The following is a 20184-nucleotide window of genomic DNA, read 5'->3' as shown; positions in this document are numbered from 1 at the left end:
GGGCCCAGCTGCCCAGGGCTCCTGCAGAAATAATGTCATATCCCGTTCCCTTTGCTGACACCAGGCTGGCCCGAGCGTCCCAATTCCGAGAGACAATCAATCATAAACGCAATCCACCTTGTTGCAGCAGCAGCCCCGAGACGGAGCCAAGGGAGAAGGGTCGATAAATGTTTGCTTTCGCGGGCCCCGCCTCCCCCCAAGCCGGACGCCCACTGACCCCTCCTCAGAGGCCCGGGAAGCTGGCCTCAGGTTGCCCGGCACCGCAGACCTTCCCCAGAGCCGGGACGTTTTCCCAGGATGGGTGCCCGCTGGGGAGCCAGGGAGGGGCAGCCTCTAAGATGCACTTGACGGTTACACGTGACGGTTACACTTGACGTTCAGATCAACAAGCAAGACCCCTTACTCTAAGTATGTTCCCGATTCTCCTGCACAAAAATGATCCCTTGTTTCTCTGAAGTTCAAATGTAACCCGAGTCCTATATTTTAGCGGTAACTTCCGGCAGCCCCAGCAGGGACCTCAGCAGTGGTGCTTGACTCAGCTCCCCACTCGACCTGAGCTGAGCAGTTGTCCCAAGGACAACCCCGCCCCCAATCAGGAGACAGCGGGGTTGCGGTTCTCAAACGGAAGCAAGTGCAGAATCACCTGGGAGCTCGGCTGCTGGCCCCGGGGCCCCACCTGCAGAGTCTGAATCAGCAGGTGCGGCCACAAGCGATGCATCTGTGACGTGTTCCCAGCTGATGCTGCAGGTCCCTGAGCGGGGGTCCCAGCATCGGCTGGGGCTCCCCCTCACATCCACACCAAGGGGCCGGGGCGGCTTCCTCCACCTCCCCAGGCCCTGAGTCTAAAGGGGAGAGGGGGGTGCCCACTTCCTGGTCATTATGTCACCCAGAGGCCAGATGCTATAAAGTGGCCGTTACCATTTATGCTGGACAGGAGCCCACGGGAAGACAGGCTCTGGGTCAGCTCTGAGGGGAACCAAGGCCTCAGGCACTCGGCTCACCTCCTCGGGCCGGGGAGTCGGCCCTCTCACGGGCTTCCTGTTGTGCTTGGAATCAAACCCCAAGGGTGCCCAGGAGGCCCCAGGTGGCCGGCCTGCTCTCTGACCTGCCCCAGGACCTTTGCACATGCTCTTTCCACCCCGAGTTCCCTCCCAGCCCTTCTCTCAGTGCTGTTCCTTATCACGCATCAGCTCTTGGCCCACAGGGCGCCTCCGCAGAGGGACCTTCCCTGATCTACAGCCGGCCCCATGACCCAGTGCCCCGTGGGTTTCCTTCGGAGCCTAATCATCACTGCAATAGCTTCATTCTCTGTTTTTGCTCTTTTGTCTGTGGCCCCTCCGGACCGTGAGGTCTGGGGAGCAGGGACCCCGCTCCCCAGTGCACGCAGTAGGTACTCGTAAACACCTGCTAAAATAAACGCGTCGGCGACGAGTCCCACGGTGCCCCCGCGGCGGCTGCGTGGCCCTCCCCTAGCGTGGGGGCCCTCCCCTAGCGTGGGGCCCCTGCCCGCCCTCGGGGCCCGGGGCTCACCTGGCCTGGAGCCTTCGTCCACGGAGCCGTTGTACAGCTGGCTGAGGAACTCGGGGCGGTTGTCGTTCATGTCAATCACGTAGATGTACAGGTCGATGGGGTTCTCCACCTTGTTGCCGTTCATGTCCACGGCGTGGGCTCGGAGCTGGAAAGCAGCACACGCCATCAGCGCCGGCGGCCGCCCGGTGGGGACACACCTGCCCGGCCGCCTAAGAACAGCCGAAAGCAGCTTCCTTGGACCCACAGCACTGGGACGGTGGTGACGTAACAGCTCCGGGCCCCCCGAGGGGCAGCCCGGGGACACGTCATGAGCCTCGGCTCTCTGTGGAAATGGGGAAGGGTCCCGAGAGCGCAAAACCGGGTGTCCCATGGGAGCCTGAAACCGACCCGAGGGCCCACGCCGATGCCCACCCAGGACCCACGCAGACCGTCCCCACGCTACTGCCCATGAGGGTTCACGTCCACCTAGAGTAGCTACACAAAGGCCGCTCGTGCCAACCAGGGCTGGGGGCTTAGACTCCTGCTGCTGAGAGGTCAGGCCTGGGAGAGACACATGGGGGCCTTGAACTTGGGGGTCCACTGTGAGGCCACCCTGCTGCCCATTCACAGGGGCCCTGGGGTGGAAGCCCCCACTCTGCTGGGGAAGGGGCTCCAGCGAACTGCATCTGGGAACGACTTGAAGGTACAAAGGGAAGAGACCCCCTCCACTCGGCCTGCAGCGTCCAGAGGGGCTGCTCAGACTCACCCCTTCACTTCTGGATTTTTTTCTTTTATTCACTCATTCACTCATTAATCCATTCCCTCAGTCAATATCTATCGAGGGCCTATCTGTGCCAGGCACTGGGCTGCACCCTAGACTATGGCTCAGTGAGACACGGGGCTGCCCTGGGGCTTCTCGTGTAGAAGGGAGACGGACCCTGAGAAGGAAAGGAAGCAGTACAGAACGCGTGTGACCACAGCGACCCGCTGGGGTGGGGAGGAGGCCAGGCAGGCCTGTCAGAGGAGATGACGTTGGAGCTGAGCCCTGGACAAGGGGCCAAGAGGACAGCAAGTGTGGAGGCCTCCGTGGGGCACGCAGAGTGGCTGAGCTCTGCAGGCAGCAGCAGGGGCTGGAGCAGGACCACTGGGGACCTGGGATTTAGACGGGAAAACCAAGTCTTGGCGAGTGGAAGGGACCTGCCTGGGGTCTCTCCAGCCGGAGCTGTGACTGTCACACAGCCATGTCCCGGACCCCATCTCTCTGTGGAAATCACGTTACCCTCCAAGCCGGACACACCAGATCTCAGGGTCTTTACACCAAGACAGTGCCAAGCCAAGGGTGGCCAGAAGAGCCTGTGCTCCAGGCCTCCGGGGGGAGGGGTCTCTGAGCAGGGGCCCCACCCACAGTTGTCCACGCCACCCCCTCGGTGCCCTGCACCCTGTGCTCTGCCAGCCTCAGGGGAGAGGCAGCGGTGCCCATCCTTGCCTGCAGGAGGGGCCTCGTGCTAACGGCAGCACGCCAGCCCCAGCCCGGCAGCCCTGGGTGGAGTTTTACCCTTGAAACAGTGTGTTTAGTGGGGAGCTCCAGGCTGGCTTCACAGACCAGGTGATCTGAGTCATCAGAAGGGAACAAATGAGCGCTGATTCCCGGGACCCGCAGCCCGCTAAGTGGTGTGGCTGCCCCCTTGCAGAGGCTTGAAGCATCGTGTTTAAACGTCTCAGGATGCTGTGCGGTTGTTTCCACGAGCCACCTGCCCCAGCCGCCGTCAGTCCCCAGTTCCGGGAGCCCCGGTCTGCACCTGCCCTGCTGCGGAAGTCCTTCCCGCGGGCCACCAGGCCATCCTTCATCTTGTCAAGTGCAGCCAGGCGATAAGGCACTGAGCCAAAGGCTGAGAAGACTTTTAAAAAGGGTAATTCTGAGCTAAACTTAAAGTTATCTTCTACCTAGAGTGACACTGCCGCTTGGGCCGCTGTCTTCAGCAGCAGGAGCACCCCGAGTGGAGCCGATGACAGAAAGGGGCTGGTGCGGTTCTCCTCGCCCACAGCCCCCAAGGTTAAATAACATTCGATGGTGTCCGCTGGAAATCTCTAAGAGCGCCCCCAGCCCCCTCCATCTCTCAGGCTGTGCACACAGCCGCCGGCTGGGGGACGGGGGTCTGTCTTGGTGGCGGAGACAAGAAACGTCCTGCGACTTGCAAATCTGAGCATCGCACGCCAAGCGAACGAATTCCCGTGATGCACTGTGGGTGCCTGCGGACCGTGTGCGGGACCCTGTTCTCTCCCCTCCCAGGTGCTCGCTCTTCGTGTCTTAATCGTGAGCCATTGGTTTCTTCCTGGGGCACGGGACCCGGAACATTCTATGTGGGCCCTGGAAGTGGCCTCACGTGGACTCTGGAGGCTGTCTTCCATCACCACCAGCCTCTGGCTCTCGCTGCGCCCTGGCTCGGGCTGGGGGTGCCCCCAGAACTCTACACGCACTGCCTTACCTCACAGCTCCCAAGAACCCATGAGCTGGGTGCTGTCCGATCCCTATTTTAGAGATGGGGAAACGGAGGCGCAGGAACATTAGCGAACTTGCCCAAGATGACGGTATGCGGGAGAACCCGATAGCAAGCCCTCTTACGGAGTCCTGAGAGAAGCTTCTGGGGAGTCACCTTGCAGGGCAGTGACAGCTCGTCTGTCTCGTGTTGGTGGGCCTCCACGCGGTCGTCTCATGCTGACCCGTGTCCAGTTTACCAGCTCCCTCTCAGGTGGGAGGTCATCCCACCCACTCCACAGGCAAAGGTGCCGGTGGAACTGGGGTCGGGGGGAGCAGAGAGGATTCTAAAAGGGCCGCAAGGATGTGGGGCACTGGTCTCAGGAGTGAGGGCAACGGGGCTCACCCCGTGACCAGGTCAGTCATGTGGCGGGCTTGGCTTCAGTGGCAGGGAGACTGTCTGGGTGGACAGAGGTAGCCTCGTGGCCTCTAACATCAGAGCACTTTTCCTGGCCAGCGGCAGGCGAGAGCGTGAGAGACTTGTAGCGCCATCAGGGGGTGGGAGCGGCCCCTGGCCAACAGCCGCAAGGAACTGGGGGCCTGTCTGCCTCCAGCGCTTCCCCTCAGTCTCTCAGTCAGCACGGACTCGTTGGCAGGCGAGGGGAGCTGACCTTGACCTTGAGCCATGCCGTGAGCACTGTGGTGGCAGCACACAGCCCCCGTGGGGCGCCAACAGTCACGTTGAGTTGGTGTGTTTCCTGCCGCGAGGCTGGCTGAACACGTGTTGGCTGGATTGTCTCGCTGGTTCTGTGCACCCACCGTGGCGGTTAACGGTGGGCCGGGAACTCGGGAGACCCCAGACCACTGCCAGTCGGGTCTCCTTTCCCCAGACCTGGCTCCTGCCTTCCCAGCAGCGGGTCTGGGGGGGGGGTGCGGAAGGGGGTTCAGGGAGGCGTGTGGTGTCCTCGGCATCGAGCAGCTCTCGGGGTGCCCGGAGCTGGGGAGCCTCAGGAATGGACGTAACGCTGGGTGCAGCTCTGGGCCGCTTGCGCCGAGGCGCAGATGGGGCCCTGGAGGCCCAGACAACCACAAGGTGGGGTCCTCAAGCTTCGGTCTTCCTGTCAATCCCACCTCAAAGGGGGCCACGAGCCTCATGGCCTTGTGTGACCCGCACAGTCACACGGGCCCTGTGTTCAGAAGGGCCTGCGTGTGGTTTAATGCTCTGCCGTCACTGTCTTAAAATCCTTAGTAAGCTCGGAGGGGCCCCTGTTTCATTTTGTGTCGGACCCGGAAATTCTGTAGCTGTCCTGAACATAGGGAAGTAATCCACTGAGAGAGGAAACCCTCGTGGCTCAGAGGGGACTGCCCGCCCCCCAGGATGGGCTCCCGCAGGTGCACCTGCTGCTGACGGGACATCAGGAGTCCCTCAGGGGAGGCCACCGTTGCCAGTGACAGAATCAGCCTCCTCCCACCCACTCCCTCCCTTCTGCGAATGGGCTGTGAGCGTCCCCCAAGGGCTGGGCTCTGGTCTCGGGCCAGGGGATGTGGTGTGGACAAGCCTGACGGCTCCCTGCCCGCGTGGAGCCTTCCTTCTGGTCCAGGAGGTGGACAATTAACCCGAAACGAATAACCAGCAAACACGAGGCACAGCAGAGCCTGTGGCCACACTTAGCACCTCGGGCTGGAGCCGAGCGAGCTCAGAGCTGGTCAGCAGGACGACACGGGCAGAAGGCTGTGAAGTCCATCCTCTCACGTGAATGTCTTTGTTTGTAAATTACAATCCAGGAACCGGGAGCTCCGACGTCTTGACGATAACCCCAAAGGCAGCCTTACCAGGGGCTGGGCTCCGTCCTAAATGCCTCATGTGTGGTCACCCGTGAGTCCTCGCAACGACACGCTGATGCAGCCTGGTCATCCGCCCCCTTCGCAGGAGAGAGCACCGAGGCCGGAGAGGTTAAGTGCCCAGGTCTCACCTGCTGGGGGCGGGGCTCCAGCCCGTGTGACGCCCGCAGGTGCAGACCCTCATCTTGCAAACAAGGATGCAGAGCCTGGAGAGGGGCCTGGCACCAGGGCGGAGGGCCACTCCCATGGGCCACCAGGCTGTGAGGCCCAGGAGGAAACGGGTGGACAGTCCCTTTCAGCTGAACCCTGAAGTCTCCACTTTCTCCTCCTTTCTCCCTCTCCACGCATAGCTCCGAGATGCAAACAGCAGTGCTGGCTTCAGAGCTGCCTTTCCGCTCTCAGAGAGGCAGGAACAGAAGGGCCGCAGGATGCATGTCTGGCCATCACAGAGGCCGGGGATGGCACAGCAGCCTCTCGACCTCCCCGCCGACCGTCAGAGCTCCTGGCAGGTCACGTGGATCCACGTCTTCCAGGTGGATCCAGTTCTACCAGTCGCTCCCCCAGTGTGTCCCAGACCCTCCCAGCATCACCCGGGAACATGTTACAAGTGCAAATTCTCGGCCCACCCCGCCCCATGAAACAGACACTCTGGGGCGGTGCCCCACACGCCCCTGGGCTTTTCTGATACAGACTTGGGTTTGCCCTCCCCCCGCTCAGGGACCTGAGGCCATGGACACTCACGTGGTAGGAGGCTCGCTCCTCCCGGTCCATGGGCCGTGTGACATACATCCGGCCAGACATGGAGTCGATGCTGAAGACCTCCACCGGGGGCTGGTCGGCGCCCACGCCCGTGATGCTGTAGCGGATGGGGATGTCGCTGTCTTTGTCGGACCGGATCTGGAAGGAGGAGCAGGTGGAGGGGAGGGTCAGGCTGCAGTGTGAGCAGGGCCATGTTCATCCCACCTGCTGGCCACACACGTGGCCTCTCCCAGGTGCATCTGGGGCCACAGCCAATGCTTCGTCCACTCTGGGGACCGGAAGGGCAAGCAGAGGCCAGGGGTTTACTGAGAGCCACCGCTGCACATCTGGTGGCCCACCAGGTGACAGGGGAGGACAGGACACAATATTCCAAGAGGAAAGGGTGTGCAGCGAGCATGGCAGAGCCAATGACACCGACGGGAGAGCCTGCAAATGATGGTTTGAAGTGGCTGAGGACCCAGTGCAAACACCCAGCACAGCAAACCTCGACAAAGACGAGGGCAAGGGAACAGCACACTCCGCGGAGGTCTGAGGGCAAAAGGTCGGGGCCAATACGCTTGTGCCCCCGAGCTGTCATCCGTGTAGGAGGGAACAGATATTTCTGGATGCGCAAAGATGCAGAAAATGTCCTGTGTTCTTGCGCCTTTGACAGAGGCCCTGAGGGGTGGGTCACAGCCAGGAGCTCAAGAACGGGGGCTGCGACAGAAACGGCCCACGACCAGTATTTAGACACAGAAACTTAACTCTGAAAATTGCTGTCAATGTGGTTTTATGGAGCTGAGTACAAGCACACAAAGTTTTTTTTTTTTTTATAACAGAAACTGTATATTGTTGAAAAAACAATTTAATAATGCTTATCTGGGCCCCAAATCCAAAGTAAGTTAGCAAAGCCTGAGAGCTGGGGGAAGAAACGGAAAGAACAGAGAAAAATGCACGATTCTGTGTTTTATGTGGGGTGGGGTGGGGCTACACAGAAACAACATGTCACTTCTGACCAGATCATTAGACAAACATACGTCTTTGGGACACAGAAAGGACACCAGCAGAATTAAACAAAGACGTATGTCTTTCATTTAGATGAAGCAAAGACTCTTGTCACATAAAGGGCAGTTAATAATCATAGACACCGTGAAACACTTGTCCGAAAGTGGGAAACTGTAACTAAGCCACAAGGATGTGAAAGGAATAACTGACGGGGTCAAATTAAGATTAGCATAAAACTCTGAATACACCTTTAAAAAAACACAACTTTTAAAAATCAAAGCCCAGGGCACCATGGCAACATTTTATAATCAAATGGACCACAACGAAAACCTCAAATTGCACAAAGCAAAACTGACCAGGACATTTTACTAGAATAATGCAATTAAAATTTAACGGTAATTTTAAAGAGACATTTTAGAAAACATTCTGCCGTAACCACAGGTTAAGGAATCAAAACTACATTTAGAGGTGATTTAAAAACAGTAAAATGACAAGAAGACGATTACACAGTGAAACCCAAGGAATCTGGCCAGAGACTGAGTCAGAGCAAACCCTCAACTTCAAATGTTTTCATCATTAGAGTAGAATTACAGTGAATGAACTGAGCATTTAGCTCCAGAAGGAGAGGAATGACAAAGCAGGAAGGGGCAAACACCCAGGTAACTGATTAAGACGAATGCAGAAATTTCTAAATCTGAAAACAGAAAAACTGGAAGAACTGATAAATAGATTCAAGAGCTGTACTTCGGAGGAAAACCCACGAGAAAATAGATGAACCTTTGGCAAATTTAAGAGAAAAAAATAGGACTTAAAAGCACATTTTATTCTTTATATTTTATGTTAGCCAAGTCGAAAATCTTGACGAAACTGTTTATTTTTTGAGAAAATATAAAATTTCAAACTCAGCTAGAAAGAATAGCAAACGTGAAGAGACCACTATTTCTTTAGGAAATTCCTCCGCAAAGGGCTCCAGGGTCAGGTGAGCTTACCTAGGAGGTGTTTGAAAGTTTTCCAGAGCAGAGGACACAAGAGAAAAAGCAATCCCCCTGGTTTTACAAATCCTCCTTGGATACCATTCTCCTCCTGAGAGCACAAAGTAAGGTAACTGCAAACCAATCCCACACAGAGACGGAGATGTTACGGTCAGAACAGAAATACCAGCAGGTGGGGTTCAACCTGCACTAGAGCCGCCATCATCACATCCAAACGGGAGGGCTCAGGTGTGACCTGAGGGTCCTTGTTAGAAGCTCCAGCAGGGCAAACCTCCACGGAGCCTGTACGGTCCTGTTTCTGCTACACTTTTGTAAACGGTCAGGCCACGTTAAATGAGACCAGGTTTATTTTGCAAACAAATCGGTCTTACCATGATTGCCTTTGGCAGGAACGTGGCTGACTGTAGAGGAGACTTAGGTCTTGGTAGGAAGCTGTACATTGAGATTCTGGTCCTGCTTGTTGTCTTTGAGGTTTTATTTTCTACCTGAAACTGGACTGGATCCGCGTTCTTCTAGTTTCCTCAAATATCTGGCCGCGCTTCTCCAAACCAACGTTTCTAATGTTCTCCTGCCTGCCCCCGCCCCCCCTTTTTTCCGTCACGCCTCACAGTATGCAAGATCTTGGTTCCCCGAGCAGGGATCGAACCCACGCCCTTGGCAGTGAAAGCGCCTAGTCTTAACCACTGGACCACCAGGGAAGCCCCTTCTCCTGCCTTTCTGACTTGGAATCACTAAGAACAAAACTGGCCTTTCCCCAAAGCCCTGCAAACTAAGGCTGGATGACTGGGTATGAACTTCAGAGAAGCCCCCGAAACAGCTCATGTACCGACAGCCTGCCTGCCTGTTGCCATGCCGACGTTCAGAAAGTTCCCTGGAACATGCAATGACCTCATCAGAGGCAACCACACTGCAGAAGATGCTGTGAGATCACCAACCAGAAATCTTCTCAACTGGCTGCCCCCAGGACTCAGAAACGGGTTTAGAGCCTGTTCCAACCATTAACTTTGTTTTTCTCTCCCTTCCATGGAAATGCCTCATATTACACACCTGACTGTTTGCATCCTGCAGAGCCATCCTGCAACCCTGCCTCCTGAAATGAGCCTACTGCTAACTGAACTGAGAGATGGGTTCAGTGAGACGGAGCAACCCGCCAGCCCAGCTGCTAGGCCGAAACTGCTTGCGGGAGTGTCAGAGGCGGGGATGAAGGTTAGCGAGACGCCACTCCCAAACATGCCGCTGGGTGTAGTGACTGTTCTCAGCTGCAGGCCCTTGAGAACCAGCAGGTGTAGGAGGGGCTTTCTCTGAGCTCCCTCATCTGCCTGGAGACAGAGACTCAAAGAGGCTCAGGTGTCACAGATGCCCTCCCCCCACGGTGGGGTTATCACCTGAGAAGGATTATTGCCTCTAGTCTTGGGAGGGGGGCTAGAAGAGACAAGCACACCCAGGCCGACCTCCACACGACCACACCTCCCATCCCTCCTCCAAGGGTCCATCATCTTTCCTACAAGTCACTTCCTCTCCCCTGAGAGGCCTACATTCCCCTCCCCTTTTCCTCTTAGACTTGAATTCTCAGCCATCTTGGGGAGCTACTCATTTTCCCTGGGTCCCCCATGTATGCATGACGCACTCGTGTTAATACACTTCTGCTGCTTGTTCTCTTGTTAATCTTTTATTACGGGGGTCTCAGCCAGGAACTCAGAAGGGGCGAGAGAAATTTACTTTTCCTCCCCCTACACGCCTCAGTGGGATTTATCTCGGAAACTAAGGGTGGCTTTTTCTCGGGCAACTTATTTCTGTAGCACAATCATCATCACAGGCTGGTCTCCACGGAGGCTCCACAGAGATTTGATAATGAACATCCTTTCCAGCTGAACCTGGACCATAGAACAAGCCATGCCCCAGAAAACGCCACTTCCGAGAAAATTCGGTCCAATAGAAGACTCCTTCCCAAACCAGCTTTTACTGTTAACACACCAGCGTCGACCCCCCAGGTCATGAGCGTGGGGGCAGGGACCCCAGCCGCCCCAACGGCCTCTCACCTCCTTCGCGACAGGACGGGGAAGAGAAAATATCAGGAACCGATGGTCCGAAGGAGGCGGCGCTTTCACCCCACAGGCATCATGGAGGTCAGCGCGACCTGGTCTGCTTGGGGGCCGACGCGGGCCTCCGAGAGGAGCCGCGCGCGCGCGCACACACACGCACGCGCACGCACTGTCCGTGACGGGCGCCTTCGCTCCGGCTTCCCCAGCTCCGCCCTCCTCCCTCTCCTACCGTCACGTCCGGTTCTCCTGGTCCTTGTCCGCCCTGAGCAAGACCACTTAGAATGGCCGGGCCGGACGCCCCCCCACGGACCCCTGGGCCGGGGTACCGCCCGCCTTCTGCCTGGATTGAGGGGGGCGTGGGCGCCCGTACGGCCCTGCAGAGATCGGGGGCGTGGGGGACACACCGGCCCACGCAGCGTGCTTCCCCACCCCGCCGTCTCCGGGCCAGGCTGCCCGTCCTTCACAGGGAAGTTAGTGATGAAACGGATGAAAAGAACCCGCTACGCATTTCAAGATTTTATTTTTTGCAAAGAAATCTCATTACATCCTGACCGTCGAGCCGCGTTCCCTTAATTCTCCAGGCGCCTTCTGAAATACGCACAGGGTGCCCTGAATTCTCCCACAGTTTACTGTATTAAGAAGAAATACTGTGCAGATGAATTCACCAGATCAGGGGAGAGCAGTTTCCCCTTGATTTGTGTCTGGAAAATGAGAAAAACATCACAGCAGCGTCCGGAAGGACCGTGAATAAAGAGTGGAGGTGGGCATTTCCATCACCCATCTCACTTTTATGATGCCACCGAGAATTATGCTCTTTTGCATTTGTTACTAAAGGACAGAACAGATGGTAAAAGGTTAGTTTAAAGTGATGTCGACATTAAAATAACGTATGGTGCCTGGCCATTGTGTTCGCCAGGGACCTCGCTCGGAGGGCTGGATCCGTCCTTAGGAAAGGCGGGATGAAATGCAGGATTCTGGCAGGCTCTCCCCCAAGGAGAAGGTATTTGCCTAATTTCGAATAAACTTGAAACTTGGAGAAAAGTCACCATGTGTGGTTTTGAATTGCAAACGCCCTGGAGGTTTATTCCCAAAGAATTGAAGGGGAGGAGAATCCCACTGGACCTGCAGAGAAAAACCTGCCTCAGGACAGGCAGAGGCCCAGTCAGCTCAGGGGACACCGTCAGTGCAGGCAGGGCCTCTGGTGTTTCAACAATGTCTTCACTTGGCCCACGTGGCCTGTGCTGTGTGCCAGGCCCCATCACGCTGGACAGACACAGCCCTGCCCTCACGCGGTTCATGGACCAGAGGAATTAGATCTAAAAAAATGACAGCCTCTCAGTGCAGTATAAAGTGACAATTATAAAATGGGGGAAGAACAGGGTCTGTGAGAGATCCTGATGTAAGGACTTGGGGGGCAAAGAGAATTTTCAAGAATGTCCAGTTAAAATTGAGTGTTTGGTCTTGTCCACCACGGTACATGATTCCTGGACATGTGTGTACATACACACACACAGAAACACGCATACGCACATAAAACAGACATGTAAACACACCCAAACACACACACCTGCAAACATACATATAAGCATACACACGTGTGCACATGTGTGCACACGACTGGATCTCCCCTCCTCTTGCTCTAAGTCTCTGGGAAGGCGATGGCTATTCTGCATCTTAATGGCTTTGCCACGCCACTAATAAGGCCTCCCCGACCCTGTCCCCATGTTTCAAAAGATGCTCTCAAAACCCTTAGGATCAAGTTCTTCCACAAGGATGTAATTCTTCAGTGAAGTATTGCAGCGCTTTCTCCTTGTATGATATTAAACCCAGAGACCTTCCCAGGAAAACAGGTTGCAGACTCTCATTTTTGTTACGTTTTGGGAGTTTTGAGCTGCCTGCAGCAGAGGGAGAAGCTCTGAGTCGTGGCAGCAGACGCTTTGCCCCCACCCACCCCACGCTGGCCAGGACGCAGGCAGGCATATCTACACTTGGCTGTGACTGTGGCCGGCCAGGAGGCTGCGGCCAGTTTTCCTTACAATCCGACTCTCACCAGAGCCAGAGTTAGGAGCGCTCCTTCACCTTAAATGTACTTGCGGCTTCCCCGCGGCCTCAGCTGGTCCTCACGGCCCTCACGTTGGCCCGCGACGCTGGGGCTTCTAGATTTTCATGCTCACAGAGAATCAGGGTTTTCTCAGGTTTTGTGTCCGTCATCCCGTCTGCTCTGCAGGGACGGCTCGCCTGTTCCCCCCCCCCCCAACTGTTGAGCACTAACGCTGCCCCACACCCTCCTCTGGGCCCTAGGAACACAAACGTGCTGTCTGTCCCCACGGATGGCAGGTGCAGGCCCGGCACGGTGAACACAGTAGGTGCTCAATCTCCCTCTTCCCTGAGCCCCGAGGGAGGAGGCTGAGGGAAGGGGGGCCCCCAAGGGGGCGGCAGGTGGTCGAAGATCCCAGGTGGGAGGGAGACGGTCCACCCAGCCCTGTGGCTACTGTCTGGGGGCAAAGAAACAGCCGCGAAATAGGGAGGGGGGAGAGAAGAGAGGTGGTCACCCCTCCCCAGGTGAAAACTCGGAGCAAAAGAAGGAGGAGGGGGACCACCCCCGGGTGTCTGCAGAGGCTTCTGGGGGCCCTGGGGGGCTGGGGAGGGAGTCAGAAGGGTTCTGCTCTAGAGACTCAGCGGGAACCCGAGGGGTGTGGTGTCACCTGGCCCCCAGGCCTCCGGCAGGAGAGGAAGGAGGCTTGGGGAGGGGCTGGCCCCCGGGAGGGGTGAGCTGATGGGACCAACAGCAGGACGGCCCGTCCTTGGCCTGCTCTTCACTGTGTTTATCTTGGGCTTCTTTGCCCAAATTAGGGTTTCCCTCCTTACGTGTCCTTATTACGCCTCGAAAGCCTGAAGCTGGCGCCGAGCTCCCCTGTGAAGAGGAGGGTTCCAGGAATCTCCACCCCACACCCCTGCAACTCCTTAAGGGACAATGAAAGAAAAGCCCCAGAATGTCGGCCCCACTGACGATTCGGTCCAGCCCCTTCTGCAGGTAGGGAGACTGAGGCGCAGAGAGGCTAAGGGTGGACGAAGGTTTCACAAGTAGTCCAGGATCAAGGGCAGAGTTCCCAGGTCTTGTCTCGGTCACGCTGCCTTCTTAGGAAGCTTCGAAGAGTAGAAAGGGAGGGCTTCCCTGGTGGCGCAGTGGTTGAGAGTCCGCCTGCCGATGCGGGGGACGCGGGTTCGTGCCCCGGTCCCGGAGGATCCCACATGCCGCAGAGCGGCTGGGCCCGTGAGCCATGGCCGCTGAGCCTGCGCGTCTGGAGCCTGTGCTCCGCAACGGGAGAGGCCACAGCAGTGAGAGGCCCGCGTACCGCAAAAAAAAAAAAAAAAGAGCAGAAAGGGAGGCTAAGGAAGCTGTGCCCACTTGTGCAGATGGGAGACCGGGCCCAGGAGGCCTCTGTGTCTCCCCAGGGTCACTCGACCCGTGACGGGAATCTCAGACCCCGGGTGTCGCTCTCATTCCAGCTGGTTTTACAAATACACAGGGATTGCTGAAGTTCCGTGCTTTAAAAAGTCACCGTGGGCTTCCCTGGTGGCGCGGTGGTTGAGAATCTGCCTGCCAATGTAGGGGACACGGGTTTGAGCCCTGGTCTGGGAAGATCCCACATGCCGCGGAGCAACTAGGCCCGTGAGCCACAACTACTGAGCCTGCGCGTCTGGAGCCTGTGTTCCGCAAGAGAGGCCGCAGCAGTGAGAGGCCTGCGCACCGCGATGAAGAGTGGCTGCCGCTTGCCGCAACTAGAGAAAGCCCTCGCACAGAAACGAAGACCCAACACAGCCAAAAAAGAAAAAAAAAAGTCACCGTGGCTCTAAGGCCCAGGACTAGAACATCACTTTAATTGCCTTTGAAAGTGATCATGAAATTATAACTGAATCCTACGTGACGCCGCAAAGTTTAATTTAAAAGCCCTTTGCCATGGCGCTGGGCAAGCAGCGAGATCCGGCCAGAATAAAACTGTTCTCTCAAGTGAACGGGGCAAACCCGGGGCTGAGGGTGTCGGGATCCACACGTCCCTCCCCAGCGCTTCCTTGATTCTTGAGCGTTACTTTAAGAGGCTTGACGATGCTTGTATTTCTTCCATTTTACGAAGTACTTTCCACGCACAATGAAATTCAGCTTTCAATTATTTTCAACTAGGTTCTTGTAATGAGCAGAAAAACCCAGAATGTGATAGGGAAAGGCATTTGCTGTGTAACATTGACACTATTATACATCACCATTCACAGTTACTTTGAGTTTTATAAATCGTGAAAAAACCCCTCAAAGTCGTATGAATATTAATGAAAGCCATGAATATGTTCTTACAAAATTTGCCTGGTGGGGAAGAGTGAATTAGATGCTTCTCAAAAGTGCCCTTCAGGTTGTACCAAATTAACAAAGACAGGTAGCTACTTAATTCGGGGTAAGGGATGACAGAAGACATTATTGCTGACAGTGGGAACAGGGCAGAGTCCACTCCCGGCTCTCACTCAGGCAGCAGAGGCCCGATTTCCTTCTGGGGGGTCATCGTTCCCCATGTGAGTGGTCCTGGGGAGCAGTCGGTCAAGACGCCCTGCCCTGCCCTGGGCAACAGGCGGGCCTATGAGCCGAGCTGGCCAATCAGCGTCTCCTCTCAACTGTGGATGCTGAGTCAAGAAAGAGTGGGGGTGGGAAATATGGCTGGAGCCCCTCCGCTGCAGGGCCATCTCCCTGTCAAGACCCAGGGCCCCGGAGCCACCTGCTGGCCAGCCTTCCCTCCCAGTCCGTCTGCGTGAAGAGGGGTAGCTGCAGTGGGTTCCCCCGTTGCATTCAGTCAAACCTCTGCCTGACCCAGATGTAGTCGGAGGGGCCCTTAACACTGCGCGGGGCAGGGAAGCTCTAACCAGAGGGCAGCGTCCCCGTGGTGCCCAGGCCCCTGCCTATGCCGCCTCCCCACGGAGGCCCACCCGACTTCTCCACCCTAGTGTGCGGTGCGGTTCCCTGCAAGCAGAGCCGGAGATGGGAGTCTTGTGTGAGTGGTCGCCTGGGCAGAGTCTGCAGGAGCTGAGGCAGGAGAGGAGAGATGCGGGCTGGGCTGGGGTCTGGCTTCAGCCCCATCTCCCGGGGGAGCTCTGGAGCCTCCGGGGGAAGAGGTGGCCTCCGTGGGCCAGCCCAGGGTGAGGGGGTCCGTCCTCTGCCGAGGTTCAGAGCGCCTGCCACACCCTGCCTCACCGTCTCCCCAGCTCTTCCATTGCAGCTTTTTCCTGTTTATGCCTCTGTTGACTGCTCTCTTTCTGTCTCCCCCACTGCACTGTCCAGGAGATGCTCAGGAGAGACGGTCACTTGGCTTGCAGCAAAGTTTAGTTTAACTCAGCACCCGGCCTCGAGTGGTGTTTAGTCGACACCCGGTACCTGGGCAGCCTCCTGGAAAAGTGAGGGCTCTGAGAAGGAGTCTGGGCAGGTCTGCGGCTTCCCTGGAGATGCCTGAACTTGACAGCTAACGAGGGCTGCTGCTGCACAGAAAGCCAGAGTGGAGACAGATTTCCTTCCAAGGCCCCAGGCTAGGAATACACCTGTCCGTCAGGGAGCAGAGTCTGCGGGAGACACTGCCTCAGCCCGATGGAGGCAGGGATCCGCGGGGCGGATGGCTCTTGTGGGCTGCAGTTCACCCTCAGATCTGCTGCCCACGCTCTGCCTGTTGTCATTTCTGGTCCCCCAAATGAAGAGTCAAGCGTCTCGGCAGGAACGCTGCTTCATTAATACGTAATGTGTGTCCCTGCCCGCCTCTGGAAGGCCCTGCACACAAGTCTCTGACAAGGGATGACCCCAGACAGGATCCAGTCCTTGGAGACGGAGGCTGCAGCAGCCAGACCATGGCTGGGGCTGGGGGAGGCCCAGGCGGAGCTCGAGGCGGCAGGTCTGAGCAGGAGGACGGAGACCAGCCCCCAGACCCGGAAGGAGAGGAACAGTGTCGGGGGTGGGTGGGTGGGAATGAGGGCTATTTGAGGGACAGCGAGTGCGGGATGAGGCTGCATGCAGGCTGAGGCGGGGCACTGGGGCAGCCACCGTCCTGGCGTGTCTGCAGCCCACGGCACTCCAGCCAGGCGGCCCCCTTGTCTCCCGCCCCAGCTGGGGCCATGGGTGCAGGGAGAGGGCTGCACCGTGTCACCAGGAGGCAGAGCCATCGGCCCCCAAACCTCAGGAACGTGGCCGCTCTCGTGGCAAGAGCAAGGTGGCCCTCAGCCAGCCGGCGTGTCCTGCTGGGGGCTGTCAGCACTGAGGGTGCTTCCATGGGGCTCCTGGAGCCCAAACCTGCCCTGATGGCTTGTCCAGAGTAAATGCTGGTGGGGGAGCACCCACTCCCCAGCCCCCCTCCACAGGAGGCCCACAGACCACATGGGGCCAGGCTGGCGGTTCCTCAACAGTGAAAGAGTCCCCGCGGGACCCAGCAATTCTATCAGGCGTCGGGCCCAGAGGACTGAACGGTGGTCGAAGAAGCACTTGTGCCTGAGCGTTTACAGCGGCCGAAAGGTGGCAACAGCCCACGACCGTCAACTGTCAACTGCTGAAAAGAGTAGCGGAATGTGGTCCGGTGCTGCAGAGGGACGTTATTAGGCCATAAAAAGGCATGAAGGCCTGACACAGGTCGCAGCGTGCATGGACCTCACACACATGCTCAGTGAGAGAAGCCAGACACAGAAGCCCACGTGCCGTACGATTCCACAAACATCCGGAACAGGCAAACGCAGGGAGACAGAAAGCAGAGTCGTGGTTGCCGGGGGGGTGGGGGACGCTGTGGGAGGGGAGTGACTGCTTAAAGGGTCGGGGGTTTCCTTTTGGGGGGATGAAAATGTTCTGGAACAAGATGGTTGTGAATGTCCTAGATGTCACTAAGGGTACATCTTATGTTGTGTGTATTTTACCAAAATAAAAGAAGCTGGGGTGGGGGAGGCCCACTGAGGCTGTCACTCAGAAGGTTCCAGCACAGCCCCCTGACCAATGTCCAAGCCCCCAAACCTGTGGACACAGGTAGCCTGTGAGCAGCACGGGGAGACAGCCTCAGGTCCTAGAACGGCCGCCCTGCTGGGAAGCAGGGTGTCCCCGTCCTTCACTCCGGAGATCCCCTGGGTGGCTTGCCAAAGACTGGAAGACAGCACGGCCCAGTGGACCTGCCACGCCACTGGCTGTGAGGACCTGACGTGATGGTGACGGGGACCCAGATTCTGGCTCAGGATCTTTCGATTTAAGGCAAAAGGAGCAGCTGTGTCCTTATCCCCCGAGGGACTGCACCACAAACCCACAAACGCTACTGAGGGTCCTGCAAAACCTCCCACTTAGGCCAGAACGTCTCCACCTCGGCACTGTCGACGCTTCGCACCAAGCGTTCTCTGTCGTGGGGGGCTGTCCTGGGCAGGTAGGGCGTGGCCAGCATCCCTGGCGAGCAGGTTCCACATCGGACTGTGGCCACGTCACCATTCTAGTGGTTTCCCTTACCTTTCTCCCGGCTCACAAGCTCTGCATCCCGGTAGCCCATCTTCCTGCCAATGCCTCATTCAGAACTAGACACGGCCTCTTACATTTCTTTCCACTCACCCGTCCAGGAAGGGTGTCATCTGCTCAGATCCAGAAAACGCATATATCTGGCTGATGCCAGGCTCTGAGCCTCCCTGGGGAGGGGGTGATCTCAGCACACGAATCCCCCTTTGGGGGGGGGTTGGCAGGGCTCCCTGCTCAGCGCCCCACCCCCAGCCCCCTCTCCACAGAGCCTTCTGTGGGCTCCTTCCTGGGAGCTGCTGGGGCCTCCAGGCAGTGACCACTCCGCTGATGACCTCAGACCCAGCCAAGCCTGCACTGTCCATCGGGGGAGCCCAAGTGATGGCCCCACTGCCTCCTAAGGCCTATTATCGGTGGGTCAGTGACAGGGCTGCTGGTAATGGCCCCAAATGACTTCAGAGGACTGGTTATGACCATTGAGTCCATAGACACTTCGGGGGGAGGTGTTTGATGCACAGATGAGTGAAGGGACCCACACGGACCCCTAAATGGGAAGAGCCATTGCCCAGGCTGACGACAGCCAAGTGTCCTGTGTCCCGAGTCCAGGGAGATCGGCCAACGGGCTGCATGCAGCTGTTCTCAGGGCTCCCGGCAGAACTCACTGCTCAGCCAGGACCATGTAATTCTGTTCCCCATCCTCTCCTGATGCCCCCTTTTACCATGCTCCCCTCTGTCCCTCCTCCCCAACCATGCCGGCCTTCCTTTAGCTCCTTAGATGCACTGTGTCTGCCCCTGCCTCAGGACCTTTGCACAGGTTGCTGCTTTTCTGAGTTAACTCCTGCTCATGCTTAGGTGTTACCTCCACCCACACCTGCCAGCCTGGATTGGGTCAACTTCCATAGCACAGGCCCCTCTCTCTTCTTGGTAGCATTTGTTACCGTCTCCGTTTTATCTTTATTTGATTATTTGGCTAATATTTGTTTTCTCTGAGATTGTGAGTCCTAGGAGGGCAGTATGTGCCGGGCACAGAGAAAGGGCTAAAGGGTCACTGGATGTGACACTAGATGAAACTTGCAGGGGCCACGTCACAACCAAACAAATAACCAAAATGTTAGTCTAGTCTATTCTGGTTCTAAGAGTTCTGTTGGCAGGGGAAGGGTTCCGTGGCCAAATGCGTTTGGTAAACGTTGAGTATCACAACAAGTCTCAGAGAAGCACCCTAGGTGGGCGTGTGCTAAAGGCCCTGAGAAGTCCTGCAGGAAGGAGGTATGCTGCATCTCAGTTAATCCAGCATCTGCCAACGCAATCTGACTGCTGAACACTTCAGTCTCCCCCACCCGCCACCACCAAAACAGCCACTGTGATACCATGGTTGCTCCATGGGACACACTTTGGGAAAAGCATTTATGAAATAAACTTTCATAAAAATGGTCTATTAAAAATCAGCACAACGCAGTCCTAAATGAAATGTACCTGTGCTCCTCCTTATTCATGTTTTACAGTTATCCGATTTTCCCAAATAACTGAGAATTGCTTGTACTGCTGTTTTGCATAAGCTATTTAAAAAAAATAAGAGAGGGAAGACAGCAGAAGCAAGAAGAACTACAATTCTGCAGCCTGTGGAATGAAAACCACATTCACAGAAAGAAAAGACAAAATGAAAAGGCAGAGGGCTCTATACCAGATGAAGGAACAAGATAAAACCCCAGAAAAACAACTAAATGAAGAGGAGATAGGCAACCTTCCAGAAAAAGAATGCAGAATAATGACAGTGAAGATGATCCAGGACCTCAGAAAAAGAATGGAGGTAAAGATTGAGAAGATGAAAGAAATTTTTAACAAAGGCCTAGAAAAATTAAAGAACAAACAAACAGAGATGAACAATACAGTAACTGAAATGAACAATACACTAGAAAAAATCAATAGCAGAATAACTGAGGCAGAAGAACAGATAAGTGACCTGGAAGACAGAATGGTGGAATTCACTGCTGCAGAACAGAATAAAGAAAAAAGAATGAAAAGAAATGAAGACAGCCTAAGAGACCTCTGGGACAACACTAAACACACCAACATTCATATAAT

General features: G+C 56.3%; 1 protein-coding gene across 4 annotated transcripts in view; it reads right to left on the bottom strand.

Moving 5' to 3' along the window:
* The window catches only part of CDH4 (cadherin 4), a 548956-nt gene that overhangs the window by 63834 nt on the left and 464938 nt on the right, over positions 1–20184 (bottom strand). For all 4 annotated transcript variants that reach the window (XM_060284119.1, XM_060284120.1, XM_060284122.1 and 1 more), the window contains 2 exons: positions 6569–6724; positions 1531–1675 (listed from right to left, as the gene is read on the bottom strand). In XM_060284119.1, the coding sequence (XP_060140102.1) occupies positions 1531–1675; positions 6569–6724 (301 nt within the window). The remainder of the gene's footprint in view (positions 1–1530; positions 1676–6568; positions 6725–20184) is intronic.

Source organism: Globicephala melas, chromosome 15, assembly GCF_963455315.2.
Source record: "Globicephala melas chromosome 15, mGloMel1.2, whole genome shotgun sequence".
NCBI classification, from domain to species: Eukaryota; Metazoa; Chordata; class Mammalia; order Artiodactyla; family Delphinidae; genus Globicephala; species Globicephala melas.
This window is presented reverse-complemented; position numbering and strand designations above follow the sequence as displayed.